The 22076-nt window shown below is 39.7% G+C and overlaps 2 protein-coding genes across 2 annotated transcripts; both read right to left on the bottom strand.

Moving 5' to 3' along the window:
* Positions 1 to 2396: 2396 nt before the first annotated feature.
* LOC143618207 (F-box/kelch-repeat protein SKIP25-like) lies at positions 2397 to 3385 on the bottom strand. Its single transcript, XM_077090506.1, has one exon. The coding sequence runs from the start codon at positions 3249 to 3251 to the stop codon at positions 2490 to 2492; it is 762 nt and encodes a 253-aa protein (XP_076946621.1). The 5' UTR covers positions 3252 to 3385; the 3' UTR covers positions 2397 to 2489.
* A 6176-nt stretch (positions 3386 to 9561) lies between these two features.
* LOC143618206 (patellin-4-like) lies at positions 9562 to 11101 on the bottom strand. The gene is made up of 4 exons (XM_077090505.1): positions 10355 to 11101; positions 10151 to 10269; positions 9907 to 10045; positions 9562 to 9831 (listed from the first exon to the last, which is right to left on the bottom strand). The coding sequence occupies exons 1-4, from the start codon at positions 11099 to 11101 to the stop codon at positions 9562 to 9564; spliced, it is 1275 nt and encodes a 424-aa protein (XP_076946620.1).
* Between the last annotated feature and the right edge of the window lie 10975 nt (positions 11102 to 22076).

Here is a 22076-nt window from a genome sequence, read left to right on the forward strand (position 1 = left end):
TTTAAAGAGTTGGCTTATATTTGTGAGCAACTCTCAAATGAATAAAATGATGTAAATTCTGGAGAAGACATTCGTAGCTTGAGTACTTGATTATAGGAATGCATTATCGGTACAAAATGGATTTGAATGAGTTGTTGGATTATCCATATGAAAATAACGAATATTACGAGGTTCAAAGCATTGAAGAAATTATTGCGGGTACCGCTCAAAATTCGGTTGATGATGAAGGTGATTATGATTTAGTACCTTTGAAACTGGTCACTCGGAAAGAAGCATTGCAAGCGGCAACATCTCTTCACAACTTTTTGTTGTAATACGAGAATACAGCGTCTCATCTCTTAAGTGCAATGGGGAAATTTAAAGATAAACTCAATATAGATTTGAAGTTAAAAAAAAAAGTGACTATAGATCATTTTTACTAGATAATCCTAAAATTTTGGAATATTTTAGTAATTATTAATTTATAGTTTTGCTGGCACCAATATATTTACATTGGGATTTCAAAAAAAAATATTCTTTTTTTAGTTTATGGATTGGTGTCCAATTTTGTACTAGCCCCAAGTTGGGACCAGACAAATTATTAAGGAAAAATTCCCAAACTAGCCATTTTTGACCCACATTTTCTAGTTTTAGCCCAAAACCAAAACAAATTCCAAAAATAGCCAAAATAATCCGACGAAAACCGTTTCTAATCCAACGGAATAATGAGCCTATCAGAACGCGCGATGAAGCATACTATCTCGTCGGATCGACGGTTTTCCGTTTTGTCCGACGGATTGATGAAACAAATCGACATATTAATAGACAGTCGGATCTGACGGTTCAATTCATGCTTCCGTCGGATCCGACTATTTAATTCGTCCGAAGAACCCTAGATTTCTCAATTCGGGGGGTTTTTGATTTTGGGTTCTAGAGTGAAATTGAACACTATGGTTGTGTTCTCGTTGAAAAAACTAAGCGATTTGTATTATTGATTTGCTTGATTATTTGGAAAAATAAGAAAGATGGAGATGGAGGTTAAGGGTTTGAGAGGTAGAAGATGAAGAATTCTGTAGGACCCACTAAAATTCCGTCGGAATATTCTAAGAAAATCCACCTGATCCAATAATACGTTGACATGTGGTGTGATTTTAAAGGTCCAAAAATTCCGTCGAATCCGAAGGGAAAAAAAATAGACTTTCTAAAAAAATGGGCGGAGAAAGAACAAATTGCATCATCAGGAGAGGGGTTTTAGACTTTCTAAAAAAAACTGTTTGGGTGGAGAAAGACAAAGCGAAAGATCATGCTCCACATTTTTTTCGGGTTACCCGCATTTTGCACAAATCATGCTCCACATTATAATCCTCCCGCCACATTTTGTCTTTCTCCAAGCTAAAAAACTTGTGCGGAATTCGAAAGCAAAAGAGCTTTCTCCCAACCAAGAATCAAGCCAGAACTGAGTACTAATTCACTTATTTTGCAATTGTATTTTTCTTAAATAATTACGTCAGCCGCGTGCGTTTATATTTTTACAACCGGTTACTAATATGAGTTAATTACATCATAAATAGACAATCAAAATCCTATTTTCCATTTTTTTTAAAGTCATACTAAGAATATCCTTAATGTATGGCTTAGGGACCTCTTCATGTTGGCATTCTAGCAACAGATTCCCTTATCACTTTCACATCAAACGAGTGCCCTCTACGGATGTGTCACGCTCTCACATTGGGTTGGGGTGTTTTGAAGAGTTTGATATACTCTTTGTATATAACACCTTTCATCTCACAAGTATTGTAAAGTTCTGTATTATAACATTAAATTTATTTAGCCTTTTAAAAAGGTTAAAAAACTGTTTTCAAAAAGCGACAAATCATATCTTTTCAAAATTGAAAAAACCAACAAGTCTATTCAATTTTCAAACTCAAACCCAAACATGCTCTTTGTAACATAGTAATGCACATTGTGTTTACACTAAAAGGGTGTTCGAGCCACCACTTGGGTACTCAATTGGTTTCATCATCTTGTTCAGTAACATCGACACAATGAGCTCGGTTTGTGGATTCAATATTCAATTTCAGCAAGTATAAACCAAGTATAAACTGAATGCGAGATGAATGATTGTTTTGTATACCTAACACCGTCCTAGCGTCCCATATGCATCCGGGTAGTTTTTAAACCAAAAGTGAATGATTTGGTGGCTTTAAGGTATATTAGGTACTTCGGCATGGACCCCAAACACCCTAATTATTCTATAATGTAGTAAACACCAAAATAAAACACATTAGTCTCTCACCATGGTATAATTCTACTATATCATTTTGTAGATACATTCTTTGAACCTATGAATAACGTTTAGTATACATCTACAAGACTACAACATATGAATCTATCTAACCCTTTAAACTCAAAACGAAAACCAAGATACAAATGAATATTCTTACATCTACAAAAACTTGACACAAAATGATTCAAAATTGAAACAAATGAATATATTTCATGGACTCCCATCACACCTCCGGCGGACACATCCTAGGCAAAATATGCAAACTCAACACATGCTGCCCAACCGGAGTATCCAAAACCCACAACCGCGGCGGCGACGCCACCACATCCACCACCAAAATGCCACCACCACGCACAACACACACCCTACTACCACCGGCAGCAATATACTCAGCCCCTCTAAACATCTCATCCTCCATAACATCCACCCACACATCCACCACATCATCATACTTCCTCAACACACCTTTTAACTCATCCACCATATATATTACCTCCTCATCCATCGCCGCCGCCGGACCTCTCCACCCACCCACCATCCCCTCCGGCATAGGCAGCCACTCATCGGAATTTACATCGTAAACAACTCCTTCTTTACCCCCATTAACAATATAAAGCTTCTCTTTGCAACCCACGGCGTCAATGGCTTCCCGGCTAAACTTCACATCTATCAAAGAACTCATCTTTTTCCAAACCCCATTTGATATTTCACTCTTTTCATCAAAAAGATCCGATTCACAGAATACCCATTTCTCCACGGACCTTGCAATGGTCTGTGTGAAGTGTGAGCCTATCCCACTCGCGACAAACACGGCGGCGCGTGAGACTCCGGCGACGCACCACCGTCGTGGGTTTTGAAGTGGGGGTCCAGATGACCAAGTCTTGGTTACTGGGTTGAAGATTAGAGGGTGTGAGAGAGCTGGAACTAGGTCGCCGGATGTTCCGGCAAGAAATACAAGTTTTCCGGCGACTGAAAGTGACTGCATGGGTAGGTTACGTGCAATAAACGACGGATGACGGAGGCACACGTGGCGGAGATAAGGCTCTGGGGGGGTGACACAACTCCATTCGGAAGAAACTGGATCAAAAGAAGATATTTTGATTGCCGGATTAATAATATTATTATCGCCGGTGGTCGGAAAAGAGAGGGTATATAGCGAGAGGTAAGGTGGGAAAGAGGCGGTGTAGATCACGCGCCGCCATGAACGGCAAACGAAGTAGAGGGTGGAAGGTGGGACTAGATTGAGACAAAGTTGAGCGATATGATCAGGTAGACCTGGTAGCAGAGGCTGGTGGTGGTGGTGGTTGTGGTGGTGGTCAAGTTTCCGGCGCTTGGTGGCGCGTGAGATGAAAGATGGATCATGTGAAGGGGCCATAATAATAGTATATGGTGGTGGATAGAAGCTCAAACTGAAACGAAACTCTGATACTTATATAGATGCGACGTAATGTGTATATTAATTAATTAATTTATTATCTCTTTCCTTTTCTGGAAAACAACTTTTTGTCCACCTTTCTGATTTTTATTCAGCAATAATCTTTTATTTTATTATCATTATATTTATCAAAATAATATGTAATTATATTATCTTTAAAAAATCATAAAAATATACAATTTATATAGTCATATTATATAACTATAAGCTTTAGTTTTATAGGCTTGTTATACGTATAGACTTTATTTTTACAAATCAATAAACTTTTAGCCCAATTTTTAACTTTTTTAATTATTTTTTGTAGTAAGTGATTTCTTAAGTAGAAATAGGTAAAAAAAATAAAATAAAATTGAACTAATATTTTCACCATGTCTCAAATGGTACTAGACCCAAAACTTTTTTCCCGAAGAGTCATACACCTTTATCATTACAGCAATTTTTTTAAAGTATTACAGTAATTTAGAAATTAGTAAGAATGATGACATATTTAATAAAATTAAAAATAAAATTATAGTGAGGTATAAATAAACCTAAACAATATCGTATGATTTTTGTTATTATTTAACCAATCCATTCATTAAAATAAAATAATCCATTTATTAAAATAAAAACAAGTAGAGTAATAAATATTAGTTGGCAGTTGATGTGGTCATGTAGGTTGAATAAAAATTAGAATATCTTGATGAAAAGGTGTTTAGTTGGAGCATATGGAAGGATAAAGACAAATATTAAATGCAAAAAGTTGGCATTGCAAGCAAGTTACATATTGAGTGGTGTATATTCAAACCTATCTATATCATCCCTTTTCACAATTTCCAAACAATAAATATATATCCCCACAAGTATGGCATCCTTTCCTCTTTTTCCTAAAGAGAAATTATTTACTTATTGTTATATTTATCATGTATCACATAAGCGGTCCACGTTACTGATATTTTTAACATAATCGTCTACGCAAGCAGTCACACCATCAAAAGCTAACGGGCTTAGACTCTATTAGAAAATAGCTCAATGGAGAAAAATAAGTTAAATGTTGGGACGGTCCTATTACGTTTGTTATGTTAGGCTTAGCCTCGGCTACTGGATCCAAGTTTAGATTATTAAAATCCAATATATCTTTCTTAAATTACGTGATGGGCGTTCACGAGTATAGGGTCCGGTGTCACACCCCAACCTAAGGCGAAAATGTTGGGGTGCGAACTGTTGTTCACAACTCACAAGGTACTATCATACAATATAAAATATGACAATATCTAATTAATTTATTTATTCAAAATTCAAATAATGTGCACAAGTTTCAAAATATGTCAATAACAATTCCAAACAAATAACATTTAAATATTCTTTATTTTATTTTCTAAGGTCTTTCTATATATTCTTCACTTAGCTTCAAATCGACTGATAACCTGCATATGCGTAGGAAATTAAACAGAGATTTGTCAACAACACATGTTGAGTGAGATGATCATCAGTTTTGACCCTAATAATAATATGTGATAAATGATAAATAATAACGGCGCAAACAAAATAATGTGAGCAATAACCAATCAAACCGTGAGCAAATAGGGTGTCAGTTGACCATGCCTTACGAACACGGGCTATGGCTACTATGACTAGGATACAAATGTGATTGTCGGTTGACCATGCTTCACGAACACGGGCTGTGGCTACTAGAACGGCGTATGATCCTACTATAATGTGATTATGATGGACATTTCCGAATATGATAGAATGTAAGCACATAAGCAAATAACAAATAACATTTGATTGAATACAGACGATCATTCGTTTGCTAGTTTTGTGTATATATGTAATATAAAAAGAAATATTAGTACGCATATGTTCCCAAAATGTTTAAAAACAGTAAAATAAAAGGGGGAATGATATCTCACCATATTGCTTAGGCAAGTGTGCGAGAAATAGACTAAAAACACAATTAAACGAACAAACCATCCTTTAATGTGCTAACTGAGATAAACCAATCAGACCTGAAACTCAGAGATAATATATACAGCTCTCAAAAGAGAAAAAGAGAAAGAGCTATGAGTTCAAGTAAGAAAGTGAAAGTTCAGTCCTCACAGTTTCCCTATCCCACTGCCAAAAAGAAGACAGCAAATAGAAAGACACCAAATTCTCCGGGAAGCCCTATCTTTCGAAGGACTTCTCGATTTGCTCCCCCTGACGAGCCCCCTCCAGCCTACCCGCCGGACCACCCCTTCTATCTCTCTCGACCGACCCCTTGTTAGTTCGTAGAGCCGCCTTCTCCGACTTTTGAATTGTCGAAGCAAGAACTTTATGCGAGAGTCGAAGCACCAAAGGGAGAATTGGGAATTTTTCTGATATGAGATAAGGGTGTTTTTCCTTGGCGATATAAAATTCGTTATGATTAAAACCGAGAACAAATCCGCTGGAATCTATCCAAACGGATGTCTAGAACTCCGGTTATGAGATATTAAACGTTTAAGCGAGCTGGTACTGACCAGAATCCGAACAGCGAGTTGGAAATCGAGTTTTGGTCAGTAGCCTTAAAATCTCGAAACAAAAATAAAAGTATTCTGGATCGAAAGTCAGTTCCAACCAGAAGTATTAGAAATCGATTGATCAAAGTTGTTAACCAATATGCCCTTAAACGGGTCGGAAAGCAATTGACCACCTAAACTCCCTCAATCACTGAAATTGATTAAGGGCTTTTGTTAAGTGGATGAAAATACACAAAAACACAAAAGACAACTTACCCAAACAATGAATGGAACAAGAGATGATTGAGGTCAAAGGGTCTTGAAGCTTGAAAGTCAACGAAGGCTTGAAGAACTTGAAGAAATTGACAATTGGGGAAGGGAATTTCTAGATTACAGAGATGGTGGCCAGTGTTTAAGTAATAACTTAGGGTTTGATGATACGCCTTATTTAAATATTAAAAGTTAAGGCTTGCTTATTAAGAAATAACTCGTTTAGGAAACCGAATAATCAATTAATGACAACATCGAACCAACTAACAATAAAATTCGTTTTTAATATTTAAGGTAAGAAAATCGGTATGTTATAATATTATATAACTTATCTTGGGGCATAAGTTTTGGGATTTGGGTCAAAAATAGTTCATTTACTTCTATAAATGCGATTTTTAGCCGTTTTAAGCGATTTTAAGGGGTTTCTATGGACTATTTGGCATGATTGAAAGTTATGAAATTATAAAATAAGTTAAACCAAATTAAATTTCAGTAAATACAAGTTTTAAATAGTTCGAAAGATCCAAATTACATCCCGAATCGGTTTAAACATAAACGAATACAAATACAAAAAATCCAAGATGTTACATCCAGGGTATAAGAAGTTGAGCGGGTTCACCGATGACAACATTATGAGACCCCCCTAAACGTTGTGATTTGGGTATTACAATCCATGGTAAATTGATGAATGTGGTAGTTGGACAACGACGACATAGTCGTTAGATTAAATACCCCACTTTTCTTTCTTTCTTTTTATTTTTGTTTTTGTTTTATTGTTTTAGTTCATTAAAATACTAAAAAGTTCTACAAATATTCTACATACAAAAATTACGTGTCGATGCAAGCAAGAAATCTCGAGGAGCCGGCTCAAAAAGAGGTGGTTCCAAATTGACTACAAATCTAAATTAACAGCAACAATGTTTACACGAGACCACAAACGTGTCATATCCAACCATATGGCTATACGATAATGACAAGAGATCATACTCCAGTTGCATCGAGCCAACATCAATATCTTTTTATAATCAAATGGCCTTCGAACCATTTGACCCGTAGAAGCCCGACTTTTCATTCACACCAAAGCAATGAGAAACGTCCCCTCCCGATTTATGAGGATCGTGATGATGATGGCCAAGATTTTGTGCCCGAAACTCATGAACAAAATCAAAATCATGATGAAAATCTTGAAAAAATGGGAGTCGAACAAGACCAAAATATAGATGAAGATGACCAAAGTGATGCAAGTAGACGAAAACTTAACGGATGGGTGGATCATGCATTCTGGTAAACCGAACAAGAGGTAGTGCGTGTCAAACCTAAGTCCATCGTCCTCAACACCTCTTGCACGCCCAAAAGTTATTCCAAATTAGTTCCACACTCATTCGCGCACCTCCAAACACCTTAACATCAATTTGTTGAAGAATTCAAGTGTTCTTCATGTAGTTCCTCATCAAATCCAAGCAATTGTGCATATGCAATCAAGTGGGTGAAGCTTTAATCAAGAGGGATTCAGTGTGAAGTACAGTCAGTTGTAGAAGGTTTTAGGCTGCTGCTAGGATCATTTGAATATTTAGATCATCTTTCGGTAAGAAACATAGACATGGACTTGGTTTTGACTTGTTTAAGTTTTGACACCGTCATCTACGAATCTAACTACCATTAGGCTACTATCAAAAGGCGTGTAGGTTGTAGCCCAATGGTATCTAGGTGATTGCTAAGGTGGAGTCACTTTCAAATTATGTAATAGTTTGTTGTTAAAAAAAATTTGTGTCTAACTAAAACACCTAACAACCAATTAATGCAATTCTTTTGCAAAAAAAAAAAAAAAAAAAAAAAACGGTAGTAATCCAAAATTTGTGAAAATCTAACCTAGGTACTTTGAAAGGTGCTATTTATCAAACCATCTCATAAAAAGGTTTGTGACAATTTGTGGTGACAATATTTAAATTTTAAAAACATTACCTTTGGTATCCAAGACAGTTTGCATTAACATGAAAATAATAATTTATTTAGTCCAAAACAAACCATGTGGAATTGTTTTTATGATTAAAGTATTAAATCTGAAAACGGTCCCAATGCAGGCCACATCATATTCATGTGGACATATTAAATGTAGAACGACAACTTTGAGTGTATTATTGCAGATGCAGACCTTTTCACAATCAAGACTGAAAAGGTCACCACATTAAATAAACATCTTTTTTATTTTATGATTTCTCTCCATCTGTGAACAACAGTTTATTGTTTTCAAAAATAATATGTTACTTTCGAAAGAGAGCTCCAGACAAATCAAAGAATAAATATCTGTAAATAATAACACGTGTTTTAATATATCATTGATGAACATGCATAGTTTATGGTCAATACCAAAAGAAAGTCTCATGAATGGCTTTTATGAGCATGCTTTATACAGTTATACGGGAACGTCCTTGTCATCAGACAAATTTAAAACAAATCTGTGTTGATTTTATGTTTGTGCGTTAATATGTAAAAATCTGAGTTGTTTATTATTATTTATAATCGTAAAGTAGATATGTGAAAAATAAATTAAATATATGAAACTAGATACAAAAGGTACGCCAAAAGTAGATTCATGACATGAAGGCACGTAAAAAGGAAGATATGCAGTAGAAAAAATTGATAATTAAAAAAATCACATATAAAAAAAAGTGTGTTAGGTTTGTACAACAGTTTATAACGTGGATGCATAAACTAACAAATGTTTATAGAGGTAAACACTTGTCTAACTACACTAATAATAGCACAGCCGTATAAGTATACCTAAAAATAATACATGATAAGTGATAACAAACTAAATTTTAATTATTCAAAGACCCATCAGCCTATAATAAATCGTAAAGATAATTTACCAGTGTCACTACTAGCTAACTTCCATTTTTGTTGTCAAGGATGATTTCATTTTAATTAACGAAAAATTAACTTCGAATGTCCCTAACCATACATCCATATATGATCTTACACACATATATATATATAGATCCAACTGCTCTATTCATTAAGTAATCAAGAAAATCTAACATGAAGTATATAGAAGGATACAAATTCCTGTGTGTATGTGTAAGGGACAAAAAGAAAGTATATTTAATTTGAAGATAAAAAAAAAAGAAAATCTAATCTTTAAGTGGTAAAGAGTACATGGGTTGGAAGGGTTTAAGTTTGTATCTATAGAAAACCTTTCTATTTCTAGAAGTTGGATTTGCCAATGAAATTAGAATCTTTCCAGGCTCATTCACATGAAATGAATTTGACGTCATTCTCCCTATTTGTTTCCCTTTTTGGACCAACACATTATATGACCCTTCATCTTCTGGTACAAATTCTTCCTTGTAACTAACATCACTTCCTGTTACTGTTATATCCCAAAATACTGTCATCCCCACCTAATCATTCACCAAATATCTAACTTACAAAAGGTTTATTCATGACCCTAATTTGTAACAAAAACGAACACAAACCTCTTTTGTGACTATTTGAATGCTATCCGTCGCGTATCCTTTAAGCTTTTTTTCTAAAACGTTGTCTTCGGGTGTGAATTCGCCACCTACTCTTCCTAGCCCGCCATATTGAGCCAGAAGGTGTTGCGGCTCAATGAACCTAGCTTCATCATTAATTTTATGTCTTCTGTTAATATTGTTAAAAACATTGTACAACTACAAACAAGCATTATCAGATCATTAAACATATAATCAAAAGACTAACTTTAAAAGTGTCTCAGTAACCGCCGACGGCTTCACATACATCACTTTGTACTTTCTCGTCATCAATAGCATGTTTAACGTGTAAAACGCGAAAAACCACATTGGGACATTCACAATCACCTGATTTACACACAAAAAAAGTATCAATAATCACAAAACTTCAACCAAAATGAAATCTTTTCATAAAAACAAAACACAAACTTACAAATCTGTAAATAAGCCCGGGATAATTCTCCTGCAAAATGGAGAAATACCTCTTGCTACCCTGAAAAATCTCATTCAAAAATTGTCTAGGTATATTCTTCACATCAATAATCTGAATCACCGAATCCGCCCCATCATGTCGAAAATCCAATTTCCGAACACACCCTTCCATCAACCGAATCCTCCACCGCAAAAACTCCTCACACGATTCCTTACTCCCTAATCGCCTCTTCAACATCTCTTTATCCTTAAACGCCTCGTATAACTGGTAACACAACGGGTGTCCCGCCTTATCCATTCCCTCAATGTACCCAATATTATCCAAATCCAACCCAAACACTTCATCCACCACCTTGTCCACATTAAAATCCTCCCGCCACATAATCATGCTTCCGAGCATTTCAAGAGCATTTTGCACGTTGTAATCTTTCGCTTTCAAAAACTTCTTAAGGATCATATCTGTCTGCTCTTGGCCTTTGCTAGGTAACAACGGGACACCCCAAAGTTCGATGTCTTTAAGGTTGTTGTTAACTTTATACTTTTCTTTAACTAATGTCTTATTAATCATGGCGTATTCGAGTTTAGCACGGAGGTCGGTTAAGGCATTGCGTTTCTTCTTTCTAAGCTCGGTTCCGAATATGCTTTCAGATTCGCGGTCGTGGGTTTTGGGTGTGATAATAATATCATCGTCGTCGCCTTCTATGGTGTCGTGGAAGGTTTCGGTTGGTGATTCGGGGTCGTTGGCCATGGTTTGTGGAGCTCAAGCACCGGTGGTGCACCGGTGGCCGGAAACTCGAACGGAAGGTGGTGGGTGTGAGACGGATTAGTGGTCCGGTAATAATATTAGGTTTGCATGCTTTCCAATTATTTTGAGATTAACAAATTATAGGGTCGTTCACTCATTTGTTATTTGTAAAGTTTGTTTTAACTTCACTAATTTTTTTTTGTTGAAAAATATTGATATTGAATAAAGAATTTTATGATACCGTATTTGTTGGTATGTCTTTGGTTACATTTAGGGCTGTAAACGAACCGAAGGAATACGAACAAGGCCTTGTTCGTGTTCGTTTGTTAAGAAAATAATGTGTTCACGAACGGTCACAAACACTTACCGAACGAGATTTTATGTTCGTGCTCGTTCATTAAGGAAATTTATGTGTTCACGAACACAAATGAACACAAATAATTAGCAGAGCCTAGAGATTTCGACCGATGTATTCATCAATGTAAATAATGAAAGCCTATTAACGAATCGAATGAATGGCATGTTCGTGTTTGTTCATTTAACTTTAAAAGAACACAGACACTTAATCGAACAAATATTTATGTTCATGTTCGTTTATTTAAAAATGGGCATTTGTGTTCGTTTGTTTGAAAATAAGCGAGCATATATGAACAAACGTAAATGAACACAAATATAAATGAACTTAAATGAAAACACTTAAATGAACACAAATTAACAAATATAAAACATTTAATGAGATGACTTATCCAGATAATATTTAATTATTTTCTATTAATGCATAAATGAACAAAAACGAACGTTCATGAACATAAATGAACGAACTGAGCATGTGTTCATGTTCGTTCGCTTAATTAAACGAACACAAATTTTTTGTTCATGTCAGTTCGTTTATTAAATAAACGAACTTCTCACCAAACGGTTCACGAATAGTTCACCGAACGTTTGGTTCGTTTACAGGCCTAGTTACATTCAAGATATCATAAATTTCGATTTATATTTGGATGCCATCTTTTTTCAAACTTGTTTATATTAAAAATTTACACATATTGGATTTTAACAATCTCACTTTTTTGCAGTTGGCCGATAATAATCTCATCTTAAAAAATAACTGCCACCGTTTGTCTTTTTTTGTCATTAATTTTTCCAATGATATAAAATTTGTTTTTATATATCAAGTCCCAGATCGATAATCAAACACGATGTAAACGACTAACTCTCGTTTATACTAATCAGAAAATATAACTCAAAAAACTGATTACAAACCCTCAAACCCTAACTCGGTTTGACTCTTGATGAACCCTAACTTGGATGCACCTTCTTTTTTTCTAATGTCTAACCATAACTCGGCTTATAAAGACTAACCTAACCTGCTAGCCAAAACATTACCAAATATATAAAACCCTAACAACTTTTGGGCTGGGCTTTACAATTTGGCCAAACAACGATTGTGCCAACAATCACCTCCCCCCCCCCAATTGTTGTATCCGACTCACCCAACTCACCCCCTAATTTCCTACTCAAAATTGGCGGATCTTCAACTTCACGCTTGTCATCCTTTTCTTGATTCTCCTGTGGCTTTTCTTGATCTCTTGCAGTGTTCTTTGGGCTCCACTTTGCTTGAAGTAACACTTGCTTCGTTTGATCATTAGACGCCTTCCTTTGGGCTTGAATCACTTTCTTAACAACATGTTTAGTTTCTTGAACACTCTTCTTTGGACTTTGAATTTTTAGAACTTGGATCTTTAATTGGAATCTGACTCGTACCTGGCTTGTTTTCTTTCAGTCTAATACTTTGAAGATCCCGACCTGCAAAATTCTTCATTCCAACAATAGTTCGTTTACCGGGACTTGTTATCTTGAGACTAATCTTGTACAATCGGTCCTTGGTCCTTGTCACCTTCATCAAAAGCTTACCTGTATCATCTTTAATGGTTAGCAAATCATGTTTCATGTGAATCTCGCATCCACCTTCCGTTGCTTGACCAAGACTTATGATATTGCACTGTAAGCTAGGGATGTAGTAAACATCAGTCAACAGGCGCTGCTCCCCCGTTTTCCCTTCAATTAAGAATGACCCTTTTCCCCGAATATCAATACAAGATTCATCTCCGAATTTCACCATTCCCGTTTCTTGTTCATTCAATTCATAAAAATACTCTTTATTACCCGTCATATGATTCGATGCTCCATTGTCGAGATACCAAACATCTTTCTCCATCGGCTCGGTTTCGAAACGCTTTGGAATCACACCGTCTTCATTTAGAAAAACCGTTTTCTGATCACCTTTTATGTGACACCCGGTAATTTCCCAACCCTATAAACTAAGTAATCAACCTAATAATTAGGTGATTGATAATATTATGCGCGCTATGTTAGAGTCAGCGCGGGCACGTTATGTGCGCCCTGCGCGAGCGCGCTATGTTAGTCAGCGCGGGCATATTATGTGCGCCCTGCGCGAGCGCGCTATGTTAGAATCAGCGCGGGTATTTGTTATGTGCACCCTGCGCGAGCGCGCCATGATAAGAACCAGCGTGGGCATATGTTATATGCGCCATGCGCGAGTGTTTTGGCTTTATGTGTTCATGTAACTTAACTTTATGATGGGTTGACCGTCCCGCGTGATGCTAAGGCGGGTGCATCCCAAATCGTTTATGCGCGTGCGGAAAGGGAACTAACCTCCCCGCATGGCGGGAACATTGAGAGCTAGTTTGTCTGAAGCTCCAAGATGGAATTGACTTCAACATAACTGATCACTATGTTGAAATACCAAGACCACCTGGAGAATCTACAAATGAAACTCAATGTCCCTGACTGCGAGAAGGTTACGCACCTACCCGCAGCAAAGAAATGTCCTTCACGCAGAAAGCTATGCGCACAAAGTGATACGCGCAGAACTTAGTCTATTCTCCAGATGTAAGGAGATTACTCCCGCCCAAAAGGAAACAGTAGCGTGTTTCAGAGATTTTCCACTTTTTACTGTACACTGACAAAAGTATCTGAAAAAGCACACTGTAACATGAAAAGTCAACTGTCAGCCACCCTACTCCCACCAACCACAGACCTGCATGTCCTGTCCAAATCAAATCAAAATCTTTTATCCACTACTCCACTTTTAAATAAATAATAATAATTTCCATACTTTACCATCATTGCACCTAGATATGAAAAGATTTCAATCCCCTAAAGCAAGGGATTGTGTTCCCTTGAGTTTGCCTATAAATATGTAACCTAAATTATCACCCAAAACACACTTCAAACTTCTCTCTTAAAGTTGCACGCACTAATCATCGCCCAAGCATCCGTTTGATTTTCAATTCCGTTCCTGTTACTAGGTAAGCCGAGAATATAACCTTGAGATCTACTTTCCAACCCTTATATTCTCCTATTTCTTGATCTTAATATATATATATACTTCTTGTTATTTAATCGTATTCTAGACCTTCAATTCCGAGGCCAAGACCAAGAAAACCCGAATCTCGATTAATCCCTTAACAAGAACCACAGGTGAGTCTCACAGCCCCTATTTTCACTGTTTTCACTATTTTTAAACTGTTTTCGGGGCGAGGGACACGTACTTAAATTGTGTCTTATCATGATGATCTTACAAGCAATGCAAGCAATTATGTGTTTAAATAATGTTTCATTATGGTATATTTACGAGCAATGCAAACGGTTATCTATGGTTTTCGTTAAGAGTGCGATACGAGTAAGTGATCACTTTACCATTGGAACTCTAAGGGTAGGGACTGCTGGATTGATCCACCCACTCGTAGGGGTCGCACCTCTTACACAGACGAGTGCCTAGCATGTCACGGGGCAGTACTATGGGATTGAGCCCGCTCGTAGAGGTCGCTCCTCTTACGCAGACGAGCGCCTTGTTTTCCGGCACAACGTCCGCGCGTAACCCGCGGGACGGTATTATTCGCTCGTGGTGGCAGCGCCACTTACACAGACGAGCGCGGTTTTTCAGAAGTGTCCGCGCGTAACCCGCGGGACGGTATTACTTATTTCGCTCGTAATGGCAGCGCCACTTACACAGATGAGCACGGTTCCCAGTAATGTTCGCAGCGTAGCCCGCGGAACGATTTTTATCAGAAATATGTGTCAGATCTATGTTTTCATACGGATTATCAAGTATATGTTTAGACATGAAATCAGAAATGTGTTTCAATATGATTTTTATCAAGACTATGATGCAATGCGATTTATCAAGTTACTAAAACTTGTGAACTCACTCAGTTTATACTGATTCAAATGTTTTTACGTGTCTTTCAGGAGATAACTAGGTAGCGCATGGAGTCACACTTAGAGCACCTCATGCTGAACATCTAAAACTAGCTTTTTGGAAGATTTTAGTTCTATCCCTTCGGTGCGCGTGGTTGTTCCCGCCGCGCAAGGGGATATGGCGTGGAAATCTTCAATAGTTTTTAATACTTGGATGTTTTTATGTAATTTTTAAACAATGTAATGTATTTGTATTAAACATTTCATGCGCAATGAAAATTTTACGTTGAATGTTTGCAATGGCCCGTGCTTAATTATCAATCCCCACTCGCGCGCGCCCGGCTGTTTCCGCCGCTCAGGGCCGGGTGTGACAGATTGGTATCAGAGCACTGGTTATAGCGAACTAGGAAAAGTAGTTTTAACCTAGACTATAACCGTTGGGGAATCGCATGAAATATTTTTCAAAGAAAATATTTTCAAAAGAAACTATACACACACTTAGGAACACGGGTCACACAGTGTCTAGTAAATAAAGATAAGAACATTATGTGCTCAGAGTACATGCGCTAAGTTGATATGTTTTCACTCTTTTAAAGCGAGAATGCCTCCAACTAGAGCCAAGGGAATTACCATGACACCCGAGGAACTCGCGGAAATAATCGCGCAAGCGATCGCAACACATGAGGCCAGCAAGGCAGAATCTAGTCAGGGTCGTCAGGAGAACGAGACCCCAGAACCCGAATCAGGAACTTTGGACAAAGGATGCTCCTACAAGACATTTATGGCCTGTAAGCCTTGGCCATTCAAGGGTACCGAAGGGGCCATTGGGCTCTACAACTGGATTGACAAGATGGAGACAGTTCTCTCCATTAGCGGATGTAGTGAGAACCAGAAGGTCCTTTACGCGACCTGCATGTTCCAAGAGGCAGCTTCGTCTTGGTGGAAGCTTCAAGTGAAGACTTTGGGGCGAGAAGTTGCTCTTCACAAGACCTGGGAGGAGCTGAAGGAAATGTTGATGAGAAAGTTCTGCTCTCGCGCAGAAATTCAGAGTCTACAACAGGAATTCTGGAACCACACCATGGTAGGAACGGATATCGACGCCTACAACAACCGGTTCAACGAGCTTTGCCAGTTGGTGCCAGACATGGCAAACACGGAGGAAAAGAAGATCGAGAGGTATATCTTTGGGTTACCTCCTGTTGTTAGGATTCCGCTCAACGCCGCAGCGCCTCCAACCTTTGATGAGGCGGTAGCGCGGGCCATCACCCTTACAAGGGATACGGTCCGTGCGGGTATGTTGACTACGCGCGGAAACGAGCAGCGAACCTCTGACTCCAAGAGGAAATGGAACTCTCACCACCGAGGGTCCGACTCCAAGCAGCCACCGTTCAAGAAGCAGGAGAGCGCAAGGGTTTACGCGGTCCAAGCCGTGGAGCCATCAAGGAAAGGATACAGTGGGCCTTACCCATGGTGCAACAAATGCAAGTTTCACCACGAGGGTGAATGCGCGAGCGTAATGTGCGCCAAATGTAACAGGCCAGGGCACAAGACGGTGAATTGCCGTGCTAAGGAAGCTGGAGCCAGTGACAACTGCTACGCATGCGGAAAGCCAGGGTATTTCAGTCGGGATTGCCCGCAAAGGGGAAACCAAGCTCGCGGGAGAGCTTTTGTGATCGGCGCGGGCGAAGCTAAAGAAGAGCCGAATGTGGTAACCGGTACGTTTTTGCTTAACGGCCATTTTGCATCTGTCTTATTTGATACTGGCGCTGACCTAAGTTTTATATCCGCTGAGTTTAAAGACTCCCTAGGCCTAGCAACCAGTAGGCTAGACACACCTTATACTATAGAACTAGCCAATGGTAGGCAGTTATGCGCGAACGAAAGAACTGAACAATGTGTAATAGTCATGGGAGGTCACGGGTTCAATATTAACTTGTTGCCAATAGACTTGGAAAGTTTTGACATTGTGATAGGTATGGATTGGTTAGTCGAGAACCACGCGGAGGTTATTTGCCATGAGAAGCAGGTTCGGATCCCACTGTTGAACGGAGAAACCTTGGTGATTCAAGGGGAAAGAAGGGGAGTTGCGACGAAACTGATTTCGTGCCTAAAGGCGCGCAAGTGCCTAAGGAAAGGGTGCTACGCCTTCCTGGCGCATGTAGTAGAGAAGAAAGGAGATGAGCGAAGAATTGAAGACTTACCAGTAGTACGCGAATTTCCAGAAGTTTTTCCTGAAGATTTGCCCGGATTACCACCGCCGCGACAAGTCGAATTTCGTATTGACTTAGTCCCAGGAGCTGCGCCAGTAGCTCGAGCGCCTTATCGACTAGCTCCATCTGAGATGCAAGAGCTATCCAATCAGTTACAGGAACTATTGGATAAGGGTTTCATACGCCCAAGCTTTTCACCTTGGGGAGCTCCAGTACTGTTTGTTAAGAAGAAGGATGGTTCGTTCAGAATGTGTATTGACTACAGGGAGCTGAATAAGCTGACAGTCAAGAATCGGTACCCCTTACCGAGGATTGACGACTTATTTGACCAGTTGCAGGGATCCAGTTATTATTCGAAGATAGATCTACGGTCAGGATACCACCAACTTAGGGTCCATGAGGAAGATGTGCCGAAAACAGCCTTCCGAACTAGATACGGCCATTATGAGTTCTTAGTGATGCCTTTCGGGCTAACTAATGCGCCGGCTGTATTCATGGATCTGATGAACCGCGTGTGCAAACCATACTTGGACAAGTTTGTGATTGTGTTTATAGATGATATTCTGATTTACTCTCGGACCAAGGCCGAGCATGAGCAACACCTAAGATTGATTTTGGAATTGTTGAGGAAAGAAAAGTTGTATGCGAAGTTTTCCAAGTGTGAGTTTTGGCTTAGAGAAGTTCACTTTCTCGGTCACGTTGTAAACAAGAAAGGAATACACGTCGATCCTTCCAAAGTCAAGGCCATCGAAAACTGGGAAGCGCCAAAAACCCCAACTGAGGTGAGGCAATTCCTAAAACTAGCTGGCTACTATCGACGCTTCATTGAGAACTTCTCCAAGATAGCTCTACCTCTGACCGCGCTAACTCAGAAAGACAAGAAGTTTGTTTGGGGCGAAAATCAGGAAGCGGCGTTTCAAATGTTGAAACAGAAGTTATGTAGTGCGCCAATTTTGTCTCTGCCCGAAGGAACGGATGACATCGTCGTTTACTGCGACGCTTCACATCAGGGACTCGGATGTGTCCTTATGCAGCGAGACAAAGTCATAGCGTATGCCTCGCGCCAACTCAAGACCAATGAAAAGAACTACACAACGCATGATCTGGAACTTGGAGCGGTTGTCTTCGCGCTAAAGATTTGGCGCCATTACCTCTATGGTACGAAGTGTATAATCTTTACGGATCACAAGAGCCTTCAACACATATTTGATCAAAAGGATTTAAACATGAGGCAACGAAGATGGGTGGAGTTGTTGAATGATTATGATTGTGAAATTAAGTACCACCCTAGAAAGGCGAATGTGGTAGCAGACGCGCTAAGTAGGAAGGAGCGAATAAAAACGCTACGAGTCAAGGCTCTAAGGTTGACCATTCGCGCAGATCTCTCTACCCGCATCCGAGACGCTCAGCAAGAAGCCTTGAAACCAGAGTTTGTTAAAAACGAATCCCTTAGGGGTATGATTAAGAGTTTGGAACTTAAAGAAAACGGCAATCTATATTTCGCTAACCGCATATGGGTCCCTCTCAAGGGAGGATTGCGCGAGCAAGTATTAAACGAGGCTCACAAGACGCGGTATTCCGTACATCCTGGCGCAGACAAGATGTACCAAGATGTTAAAGCGCTGTATTGGTGGCCCAATCTTAAAGGCGCCATCGCGACGTATGTCAGTAAGTGCCTGACGTGTTCGAAGGTGAAGGCTGAATACCAGAAGCCGTCGGGGTTACTTCAGCAGCCAGAAATTCCCATGTGGAAGTGGGAACAAATCTCTATGGACTTCATCACCAAACTGCCAAGGACACCTGGGGGTTACGACACGATCTGGGTTATTGTAGATCGGCTAACTAAGTCAGCGACTTCCTGCCGATCAAGGAAACCGATAAGATGGAAAAGCTAGCCCGATTGTATATTCGAGAAGTAGTTTCAAAGCATGGAGTCCCAGTATCCATCATTTCTGATAGAGATAGTCGGTTCACCTCAAGGTTTTGGAGATCGTTACAAGGGGCTTTAGGTACTCGTCTTGACATGAGTACAGCTTATCATCCCCAAACGGATGGGCAAAGCGAGCGAACAATCCAGACATTGGAAGATATGCTGCGCGCGTGCGCAATCGATTTCGGAGGTAGCTGGGATACTCATCTCCCATTGGTTGAATTTTCTTACAACAACAGTTATCACACAAGCCTCAAGGCTGCGCCGTTTGAAGCTTTGTATGGGCGCAAGTGTAGATCCCCACTGTGCTGGGCTGAGGTGGGCGACAAGCAAATGACTGGTCCAGAATTGATCCAAGAAACAACAGACAAGATTTTTCAGATACGGGATCGCCTTAAGACAGCGCGCGACAGACAGAAGAGCTACGCAGATGTACGAAGGAAACCGTTGGAGTTTCAAGTAGGGGATAGAGTACTTTTGAAAGTCTCTCCATGGAAAGGAGTCCCCCGTTTCGGCAAGCGAGGAAAGTTGAATCCGCGCTACATTGGACCATTTGAGATCCTGGAAAGGATCGGTCCGGTTGCTTATAAACTCCGTTTACCCGCCGAACTCAGTGGAGTTCATGATACGTTCCATGTATCCAACCTCAAAAAGTGCTTATCTGACGAAACGTTGATTTTGCCGTTGGACGAGATTCACATCGACAAACAACTGCACTTCGTAGAAGAGCCTATAGCCGTAACCGATTGGAAAGAACAAAAGTTGCGCAGAAGTCGAATCAAGTTAGTAAAGGTTCAATGGAACTCAAGGCGTGGGCCTGAATTTACTTGGGAAAGAGAAGATCAAATGCGCCAGAAATACCCACACCTCTTTCAGAACATGGCTTCTGCCAGCGACGTCTTCTAAATTTCGGGACGAAATTCTCTTAACAGGGGGAGAATGTGACACCCGGTAATTTCCCAACCCTATAAACTAAGTAATCAACCTAATAATTAGGTGATTGATAATATTATGCGCGCTATGTTAGAGTCAGCGCGGGCACGTTATGTGCGCCCTGCGCGAGCGCGCTATGTTAGTCAGCGCGGGCATATTATGTGCGCCCTGCGCGAGCGCGCTATGTTAGAATCAGCGCGGGTATTTGTTATGTGCACCCTGCGCGAGCGCGCCATGATAAGAACCAGCGTGGGCATATGTTATATGGGCCATGCGCGAGTGTTTTGGCTTTATGTGTTCATGTAACTTAACTTTATGATGGGTTGACCGTCCCGCGTGATGCTAAGGCGGGTGCATCCCAAATCGTTTATGCGCGTGCGGAAAGGGAACTAACCTCCCCGCATGGCGGGAACATTGAGAGCTAGTTTGTCTGAAGCTCCAAGATGGAATTGACTTCAACATAACTGATCACTATGTTGAAATACCAAGACCACCTGGAGAATCTACAAATGAAACTCAATGTCCCTGACTGCGAGAAGGTTACGCACCTACCCGCAGCAAAGAAATGTCCTTCACGCAGAAAGCTATGCGCACAAAGTGATACGCGCAGAACTTAGTCTATTCTCCAGATGTAAGGAGATTACTCCCGCCCAAAAGGAAACAGTAGCGTGTTTCAGAGATTTTCCACTTTTTACTGTACACTGACAAAAGTATCTGAAAAAGCACACTGTAACATGAAAAGTCAACTGTCAGCCACCCTACTCCCACCAACCACAGACCTGCATGTCCTGTCCAAATCAAATCAAAATCTTTTATCCACTACTCCACTTTTAAATAAATAATAATAATTTCCATACTTTACCATCATTGCACCTAGATATGAAAAGATTTCAATCCCCTAAAGCAAGGGATTGTGTTCCCTTGAGTTTGCCTATAAATATGTAACCTAAATTATCACCCAAAACACACTTCAAACTTCTCTCTTAAAGTTGCACGCACTAATCATCGCCCAAGCATCCGTTTGATTTTCAATTCCGTTCCTGTTACTAGGTAAGCCGAGAATATAACCTTGAGATCTACTTTCCAACCCTTATATTCTCCTATTTCTTGATCTTAATATATATATATACTTCTTGTTATTTAATCGTATTCTAGACCTTCAATTCCGAGGCCAAGACCAAGAAAACCCGAATCTCGATTAATCCCTTAACAAGAACCACAGGTGAGTCTCACAGCCCCTATTTTCACTGTTTTCACTATTTTTAAACTGTTTTCGGGGCGAGGGTGTGTCTTATCATGATGATCTTACAAGCAATGCAAGCAATTATGTGTTTAAATAATGTTTCATTATGGTATATTTACGAGCAATGCAAACGGTTATCTATGGTTTTCGTTAAGAGTGCGATACGAGTAAGTGATCACTTTACCATTGGAACTCTAAGGGTAGGGACTGCTGGATTGATCCACCCACTCGTAGGGGTCGCACCTCTTACACAGACGAGTGCCTAGCATGTCACGGGGCAGTACTATGGGATTGAGCCCGCTCGTAGAGGTCGCTCCTCTTACGCAGACGAGCGCCTTGTTTTCCGGCACAACGTCCGCGCATAACCCGCGGGACGGTATTATTCGCTCGTGGTGGCAGCGCCACTTACACAGACGAGCGCGGTTTTTCAGAAGTGTC

This window comes from Bidens hawaiensis, unplaced genomic scaffold (genome assembly GCF_021521415.1).
Source record: "Bidens hawaiensis isolate Kalapana, Puna unplaced genomic scaffold, B.hawaiensis_p1.1 tig00065327_1, whole genome shotgun sequence".
Lineage (NCBI taxonomy): Eukaryota > Viridiplantae > Streptophyta > Magnoliopsida > Asterales > Asteraceae > Bidens > Bidens hawaiensis.